The sequence below is a fragment of the Perkinsus marinus genome, assembly GCF_000006405.1.
Source record: "Perkinsus marinus ATCC 50983 genomic scaffold scf_1104296956594, whole genome shotgun sequence".
Classification (NCBI taxonomy): Eukaryota; Perkinsozoa; order Perkinsida; family Perkinsidae; genus Perkinsus; species Perkinsus marinus.
This window is the reverse complement of record NW_003207417.1, coordinates 13,252-22,482: the sequence shown is the minus strand read 5'-3', so window position 1 is coordinate 22,482 and position 9,231 is coordinate 13,252. Positions and strand designations below refer to the sequence as shown.

Genomic DNA, 9,231 nt, shown 5'->3' with positions numbered 1-9,231 from the left:
ACTATACAAGCAAGGAGCTCGGGAGGACTCGCTGTGATCTGATACAGGCTTTGAACGTGAGATCATCTCACTGAGATGGTATCGGAATCTATCACATCCCCATGCTTTTCACATCATAGGCTCATAAATCAGAGTTAGCTCGGCAGCAAGCGGAGCATGACGCCGAGGTACATGAGAAAGCAGCCCGGGTGGCTGATGAGAAAGCGATGCAGCTGGAAGAGCGTATTCAGGCTCGCGATGGAGAGGTTTTCACATTCGAACTCGATTTGTAGTCTGAATTTAGCGAATGGTTCCGTCAGATTCACAAACTTACAATCGTCAGTCGAGAGTCATCAGTCAGACTGAGACAGACGTTGCCGAGCTAGGCAGGAGGCTGGACCGGAAGTCTCACGAAGTATGGGCCTTTCCTCTTGCTTATCAAACGCGAACGTTGGAAAGTGCGCGAAAATCTTCCATGCACCATAGATGCGAAACGGTCGAGATCGATTGGTATACCATAACAGGTATACCAATCGATTTTTCCGGGCTTAGAGCTTCTGAAGTACAATTTTCATAGTCATTCGCTCATTGAGTCCCGAGTTCGGCCCTTTTTCATGACTTGCCCGTCAAACACGAACAAACGGTAAAGTTTAACTTATTAACCTAAGTTAAATACCGATGAGGATGGTCGAATTACATGCTTATAGATGGGCAGAATTACATTACGGGTCGTTACGGCTCAGTTTTACTCGTACGCTTCAAGCCCCGTAACGTAAGATGGACGGAATTTGCAAAGGAGACGAGTGGTAAATGCGAAACCAAATGTTACTCTCTCAGCGGTCCGGTTGGATCCGAGCAACAAAAACTGAGTTTAACAGCTATTTGAGCTATCGTGGAGTGCATTACACCCAATCTTTCCGCCATAATTCTAAAAAAGGAGTTAAGCACCAACCGTAAAGTCGTAAGGCCTTTCCGTAACAGTAAACTGCTTATGTCACACACACCGTAACTTAAACCATAAAAAACCGTTACGCTGTCCATCTATAGTCAGAAAAGACGCTGCAAGGCTTGAAGAGCACTGAGCCATCTGGTGCTCGTGTTCGTCTTGTTGGGAGCCGTTCTGGGTTTCCATGTCAACGTTCTCAATGTCGCGAGAAGATACACTCATCCCACTAGATTAACACAACCAGTCGATAATACCAATTAATACTAATGGACAGATAATAATCAACCCACCAAGCCTTGGGTTGCAACGATAGTACTTCACGTAAGGATGGTCCAACCAGTAAGGACCACAAACCAATAAAAACTCTTAACCTTATCTCAGGGTTTGTCCGTTTTGGGAAAAAAGGCGATTTTTTCCCATTTCCCATATTTCCCGGGAATTCCGGGAAATCTTTCGGGAAATTTCCCACATTTTTCCCCGAGTTCAGTCTAGCGTTTCGGCATTACATGGGATATACGGTGGTCTAAATATGCGCCTTTCTTGCATTTACACGAAAATTGGCACTTGGGCGTGTAGTCCGCACTGCGGCGATGAGTAGCCGCCCTTACGTTTCATCTTATATAAAGGATTGAACTCGATAACCATGTCTTGTGGTGTTTAATGGCTACTAGCAATATGCCTACCAGCCGATCTACTGTAGTTCAGTATTTGAAAGCTCTCTTCTTATTGATGGGAGGCCGCGGTCGTCCATGCAAGGGTAACTTCCGGCCAGACGGCTTTTTCGAGGCCTTGCTGACAGTAGATGGATGGAAACCCGACTGCAATATCCCGGAGCGAGGCACCCAACGTGATCACAGCCAGGCCTCCACATACAGGCGAGACGAGACTGTTTGCTCGGCTCGCCTGTCGAGTGGGGAGAGCTCGCTCACTCGGCTCGACTCGCCATTTTTCGCCGAGCCGAGACGAGTCTCGATTTTTTTCCCGGCGGAGCTTCGCTCCGCCTTATTATTACCGGAGGCTCCGGACTGGGGTGTTTCTTTTCTCACAATGTACGTCGCAGTTTCTTCATTTAGCTTATTGGAATATGGTGCTTAGGATCGGTTCAACTGAATTCTGGTAGTCTAATACTACTCTTTGCAACTATGACTGTCCCTGCTGACCCAAGCGCCGATGAGTACAAACCGTACGCTTCGAACACATCTAACTCTGCCAGTAGCTCCTCTAAGGATGATATTGATGTTGGATGTGCCTTCCCCGTGTCTGGTGACGACCCTGAAGAAGTCCTTCATCCCTTGGTCCCCCCGATGAATCATTCTGCCCGCTCGTCGAAGACTCCCAAAAGTAAAACTTTTCCGGAAAAACGGAGGAAAAGCTTGGTCTCCACTGGCGAACACACGAATCGTAAGATTCGTAAGTTATCTTCTTCGTGTTTCGATACCGCTAGACAAGGACGAAGTATTCCCCAGATGGGGCAAGCCCTCGACCTTCTGTCCTATGCGTTAGCTGGCCCTAAGCCCAAGAGCAAGAGCAGAGTCTGGGAAGACTTCAGCTTGGTAAAGCGAAAATGTGATGATGAGATACTCGACGATATTGCAGCCTGTAATCACTGTCTAGTGGTCGTCTCTCATATTGATTCTAATACTTCATCTATGATACGTCACCAATGCAAGCTTGATCACGAAAAGTCCATTAAAATGACGCAGTTCCCTGGTGTTCTCAAGCCTACTGTTCTTCCCGATGAACAAAAACAGTTGTTGGTCGAGGCATGTGTCAAGCTTTCTTCTGCAATTCCTGGTATAGGGTTCTGCACTTATCGATCGGACGCCATGCTAGAGTTCGTACAGATGATTATCGATATTACGACTAAGCTAGGTAGACCCTGGTGTGCAGCCAAGTCGATCCCATCTGATACTACTATCAGTAGGAGGTGCAAAGAAGTTGCGGAGGATCGGAGAGAACAAATTAAAATGAGAATCGAGCAGCAGCTACCCCCATATCAGGTACTAGCTCGACCGGTGGGTATTCATAAGGGTTTACCTATTAGGTAATACAGAAATAGCAAATTGTTAATTCGGCGTTTTGTTAGCTCGGCGTTTCGTTAGTTCGACGTTTTGTTAGTCCGGCGTTTTACTCTTGCTGAATAAATTGTGTATTGCGAATTGAGGAAGTATCAGTGGCATCGTGTCACCTAACACGATTCGAATGAGGACCACATCATTGATATCGGCACCTATATCAGTATTAGTTGTTACAAAATTATTAACGCACGGAGCGATTCGCCGATAGTGAGCAACTAACTGATAGAACTGTTACCATTGCGTCGCTCCAGAAATTCTGGTCCGAGATCGCACCACAGCTTGCGCACAGGTTCATTTTGATGCATGGCTGAATCCGTATCAGAACAGGCACCTGCTAGGCGTGACAGTGAACGTGCACAATGGTGACCACTCTCGACCTGCTCTGTTAGCTCTGGAAGAGTTGAAATCAGAGTCCGCAGCTCATATTCTGGAAACAACCGAACAAGTAGGTTCCCTGTGATATTGCATGCTACCAACGCGGCGTTGCCAACGCCCCTGTGGCAAGGAACCTCACCAAACGAACCTCACCATGATCGAATTTCAGGTACTATCCAGATATGGACTGGATGGCAAGAAGATACTCTTCAGTTCGGATTCCGCAAGCAACAACCTAGCCGCGCTTAGAGAAGGGGACCTAGCGTCCACCCCTTGTTTCGCTCATCTATTACAACTTGCAATTAAATGCGGAACATGCCCGAAACAAGACTCGTCTACTCGCCAGCTGCATCATCTCAACCCCGAAGAAATGCTGACGGTTAGAAAAGCGGAAAAAGAAAACACGGCAGCTGCACTTGTGGCCGGGACAGCTAGGATGGTACTTTACGTCAAGAAATCGAAGCTTAACAGTAAAATAAAAGACAGGGGATATAACAAGTAAGTGATACTCTCGGGTCACCGCTGGTGAGTCATCACTGATGACTCATCAGGTGACCTTAGATGTATGTCTGACACGTCTCGTGGATTTGTAGGTTGAAACCTGTGAATGAAGTTAAGTGGAATTCGTTGTACGACATGTTGAGGAGTGTAATCGGTGCGTGGGATCCGCTGGGCTCACTTCTGATAGAGAAAGGGAAAGGGATGTAATATCGGACGTGCTACATGAGTAACTACAATTGAGCAATATTTCTTCCAGAGCAAAAATTGGGCTGGACTGGGAGGCGTGATGTCGTTATGTTAGTTTCTTTGAGCGAGTGTTGTCGAAAAAAAAGGAACTGGAGCAGCTCATGGCTTTAATCAAGCCGCTGCGAGATGCGACACTCACTATCCAGAGTTACAAGAAGTTGGGTTCTACTAAAACGATCATGTATGTCCTGACTCACGCCTCGTGAAGCTATGTGATTTATTCGACTTCAACCTTTCCTCATTCCCGTCTGCATCCGCAGGGAACTCGAAAGATGCTGGAAACATCTGTCGGATGAGAAGATGGAAGAGGAGCCCATGATTCAGCAGGCCAGGAGCAAAATCCGACAAGGATTTCTCGATAAGGTGATATTGCGCTGTTGCGACTACGAATTTAGAATTTCCAAATAAAAAATTCAGCCCTTTGCATACTGTGTTAGGTTATTGCCAGACTGACTCCAGACTGTCTTCTCCCAGCCCTTCTGCACCCGAAAATACGGCTGGGAGAGAGTTGAGAAGCTGCAGATTGTACAGTCCTTTCGAAAGACTTTCGACTCTGACTCTAAGTCTTCTTTACGCGGAATGCTCAGCAAGGCTAGGCTAATCCAGCAACTCAACGAATGGTCGATTATTGCTAATGAGCGAGAGGTTGGCGTGCCTTCTGGCTACCAAACTAAATCTGCGTCTTATCTTGAAGAGCCTTCGGACATCACAGATCTGACCACTGACGTGACTGAATTGGAGGACAGCTGCGTTGGAGATCTTTTTGGCAGTGAAAAGCTCCCGACCTTCGCAGAGAACACCGTCTTCGAAGAACAGTTATTCAAAAGGGTGGAACTTGAGGTGAAGAGATATCTGACATTGTCCTGCCACGAAGACACGTATGATGGATTTTGGGGAAAAGCCCGCACGTCATTCCCACTCCTATCCGCCGCTGCTGACTGCGCACAGTTTTTCACTCTGACTACGAGCTCATGTGAAGGCATTTTCAGCCGAGCACGAGATCAGTTAGGGATGCGGAGGACTGAACTCAAACCCAGTACTCTAGAGGCTTTGCTGATAATTCAGACCACCAATAAGTTATCAGCTTAGTTGCATGGAACAGCTTGTATTGCATCCGTGGATGCAGCTAGCTGTAAGATATCATCATTAATGTCTCGTCTTTGTAGGGTTTTCTACTCCCGTTAGTAGCCCATTAACCATTGGGGCAGCAGGGCGCTCATTAAGCTTCCTGTCGACCCTTTAATACGCGTAACATCTGTGGATGATTACTATGAATAATGTTATTTCATCAATGGCGTATTAGACTGTATTGCCAATGGCAATTTGTCATACCTGCAAGCATACCCTTTTCATAGTCCTGATAGACTTTCGTTCACTAAGTATAACTTAGTAAGTATTACTTACTAAGTAAATTTTACATATAAACAGCTCAATAGACTCAGACTGAGATTTATACGTCTGTATCAAGTCTCGGAGAGTCGAAGGAAAGCAATGAATACTTCTTCCGTACCGATTCACCAACTGAAATGTCTCGAGTCTCGACGAGTCTCGCAGCTCGTCTCGGCACGAAAGAAAATTTTTCCGCTCGCTCGCCGCTCGACCGAGCGGCGAGCGATAACCGAGCGAAGCCGAGCCTCGGCTCGAATGCAGAGGTCTGATCACAGCCTATTTCCTGTATAAATTGAAACCGGGTGCCTTACGTCCTTTCTTCAAAGATCTTGTCCAGTCCTGCATGTGTTTGAATATATCTTTGGAGAAAGTGTTTCTCACAAAAACAATGGAACGCACCCTGAATTTTCTGAGGCCCGGATTTTCACTAGCAAGCCTCACAGCTGAGCTTATTAAGGAGCTCACTGAGGGACTTCGGCTTGACGCACATCACAGTATCTGCATGGAGATAGTCCACGCCTCTGACGCCGGCCAATGTATCGGTCTCTACTTCGACACAGTAGCTACGACCGTGCGCATAGCTGCATATTTTGCAGTGCCTCAAGGATTCGAACTCCTGCGGCTACTGAGCTTCGGCATTCATAATTGCGTTCTGGAAAATGATGCCCTTGAGGTTTATCAGGGGCTCGCTACCTTGTTTCAAAGCATGTGCGATCTGTGGGAGCAGAATGCCTGAAAGACGCAGAACATCGGAGTGATAGTGACATGAATGTTGTGTGCTCTCTCACCCGCAAATGAGATCCCACTCAGATAGAAAGGGCCTCTGTACTTGGGGAATCGACTGAAAAACTCCTCCACGAATCTGTATCTGATGATGACGGAGAAGATCCAACGAAATCCCATGAGATTCGGACTAACATGTTCTCCACAATCTCTCCTATGGCTGTCTCAGGTGGCCCTCCTTTACTGTAACCCACCCCAGTGGGTTGATCCAACCAGATGCCATTGGCCCTGTTAGTTCACGAGTTCCTGAAATATTCATCTTGAGAATCATCGATGTGGACATCTTACGGGTTGATGGATGTCGAAGTTCCTTCTTTGTTTACCATGCAAGGACCATTGTATTCGACCGCTGAAACAGTTGCGCTCCCGCCTGGGCCACCGTGAACCCATAGGAAGATCGGATCAGTTGCTGGACTATTCCTCGATTCGAAAAACCAAAAGAAGTACCTGCCGACAGGTCCCTCCCCGTAGCAGTGAACAGTAGTTCTCACTCCCTCTCTGGGTTTCCCGGGTACACAGCATAGCGCCCATGAACTTGCTTAACGTCGGTATCACAGAGTAATAACCTTGGCCACTAGTAATAACCTTGAGACCCTCCGAGGTAGTGTTCGTAGGACCTATTTTACTATAAGACACTTCTGGAACTACATGAGGAGCTTCGAACGTCCACAGGAGGCTGCTCAACCTTAACAAATTCACAGTAAAGAGCATGAGGGATGTTACTCAACTGCCTGAAATAAATCTACCTTTGAGTACAAGAGATCCGGACGAGGACATGATCGGGTCGTCACTTGATACTATAGAAAGTCTATGCTAGTGACTCTTACAAAATAGTCCTGCGATCGACAAGGTTGGCAAGGGTGCCATAAGTAATCCTCAATAGAGTCTAACGGAAGACTCTTAAGGCGATCGATCGTTTAACGCATGCACAAGTGAGCTACGCGTAGGAGTCTCGCGTCGCCTTATACTGTCTACTCCTCACAGGCAGGACCGCATAGTGGGACAACGTAGAGGTGTTATATACTGTTATCAGGCATTAGTTGAGCATTATGTCTCTTTAGCTGAATCACTCTGTGTGCACCATTGTGATCTTAGCATTTCTCTTCATCTATTTAGAGTAAGTAACTGAGAATAGTTATCCTTGCGCTCTTGAAGTTATTCGTGCCCTTAGCTATGCCCTCACACAGTTGCACGCATATACCAAGGCTTTTCTGCGCCTTGGTTAAGCTTTAGTTGGCAGTCAACTTAAGCACTCAACATCTTGGTGCCCAGACTCAGGACTGACTCCCGGTAGTTCGACATTGTCTCCAACGACTTTGGTGTTACTGTAGCGCGTCAGTTCGGTGGCCGAAGTAGAAGTTCAGCCGAAGACGGGGGTTCCGTGCCCTACCTTCTCGGGTGATTAGAAGATGATTCAATCATCTTCTTCAATCATCATGATTGTCATTTACATTCAGCCGATGCTCAAAATATTGATAGTAGTACTCGTCCAAGTTTGCAAATATAGTGAATTGGATAGTTTGATAGCTGGCATCTTACGATGCCTCGATTATAATTGTCGTAGCATCCACATTTACACTGATTCGAAAGTGTCGCTGGATGCCTTTCTAACTGCTGTCCTTTCAGAAGATATATCTGCAAGGTATACACAAGGGCTTAGTCACCCGTAGATTGATGATTGTTCGATCAATTATTGATGAAACTATGCACGTGGGTGCCTCGTGCCTTAGCAGATGGTTCAACACGTTTGCCGATTTGCTTGAAAGCTTAGTGGAGTGTTGCAGCAGTGAAATCATTCCTGTAACGGGAGAGTATGCAAACGTGGAACGCATCGCGCAGAGTACACAAGCTGCACCGTGCAGACTGCCATGTATGTACGCACACATGCGTGCAAGATACGAGTGCGACCATTCCTTGGAACTCAACCAAACAATTCCTCGGTTCCAGGTAGAGCAGCTATGCACCACTGGAGTTGATGCGCTTCAACGTCCCCCGCGGAGAGTCTCCGCGGGAAAAGTATATCCGACTACGTCAAGCAGTCTACTTCCTTCGCACAGTTGAGCCGTGAAGTGGCTGAGAGATCGGCCATTCCAAGTACTGCGAGTTACTGAGTGTTGCGACGGTCCAGTGGGGCCTAGGAGTGGCTGAAAGATCGCTCATTTCAAATACTGTGAGCAACTGAGTGTTGCGTGGGCCCAGTGGAATCATCGGCAAATCGGCCACTTCACGAAGATGGCCGCGAAATCGGCTATCTCGACTACTGTGAGCAATTTCCTTTGCATCGGTCCATCGGGCCGAAATGTGGCTGGGTGATCAGCCATCTCAACTACTATGAAGATGGGATCCTCGAGATTGTGTGTTCGATAATCAACCTGCAAACTTCCACGTTCTTCGTGTCTACGCATACTCTACGGGTCATATGTACATCTCGTGGCTGAGCGACTAAGACTTGTTTGTCTATTCCGAAAGACATCTGTTCATGATGAACAGATACAAATTCAGCAAGTGAACGAACGAATTAGATAAAAGGAATTCGATTTCAGTATAGTGGAAGGAGTTATTCACGAAATGAAATTTCAATTTCGAAATGCATGTTAAGTTGACGGCCAAGCGCTGAATTTCATGTGTTATTAAGAGGTCGGCTACCTGTAATGTTACTTGATGTCAGCAGACATACACCCTAATAAACTCGAATGTTCAGTGTTACGGATTATAAACGAGAATCAGGATGCAACCGTGCAGGCCTCAAGATCCTGCTGGTCCGGGGGCATGGGGACTCGCACCAACGTAAAATAGCTGCTCGTTGCTCGTCAGGAGCTAGGCCGCTTGAAGATCTCAACTGATCCGTGTAATCCTTGTCATTGATCTTGGCCAAGGATTCATGCAATGGGTGATCACGAGCTCTTAATTGTTGAGCATTGGTATCGAATTAGC

At 46.8% G+C, this 9,231-nt stretch overlaps 3 protein-coding genes across 3 annotated transcripts; 1 reads left to right on the top strand and 2 right to left on the bottom strand.

Annotated features, from left to right (window-relative positions):
* Positions 1 to 2,067: 2,067 nt before the first annotated feature.
* Positions 2,068 to 2,973, top strand: Pmar_PMAR028884 (hypothetical protein; the record flags this gene model as incomplete). Its single annotated transcript, XM_002775119.1, has 1 exon — positions 2,068 to 2,973. The coding sequence occupies one exon, from the start codon at positions 2,068 to 2,070 to the stop codon at positions 2,971 to 2,973; it is 906 nt and encodes a 301-aa protein (XP_002775165.1).
* Positions 2,974 to 6,136: 3,163 nt separating this feature from the next.
* On the bottom strand, positions 6,137 to 6,417 carry Pmar_PMAR028883 (hypothetical protein; the record flags this gene model as incomplete). The annotated part of the gene is made up of 2 exons (XM_002775118.1): positions 6,137 to 6,246; positions 6,321 to 6,417. 2 exons carry the CDS (start codon positions 6,415 to 6,417, stop codon positions 6,137 to 6,139), a joined length of 207 nt encoding a protein of 68 aa, XP_002775164.1.
* A 15-nt stretch (positions 6,418 to 6,432) lies between these two features.
* Positions 6,433 to 6,744, bottom strand: Pmar_PMAR028882 (hypothetical protein; the record flags this gene model as incomplete). Its single annotated transcript, XM_002775117.1, has 2 exons — positions 6,433 to 6,525; positions 6,586 to 6,744. Coding segments are annotated over 2 exons (252 nt in total), but the record flags the coding sequence as incomplete, so codon positions are not given.
* Positions 6,745 to 9,231: the final 2,487 nt, after the last annotated feature.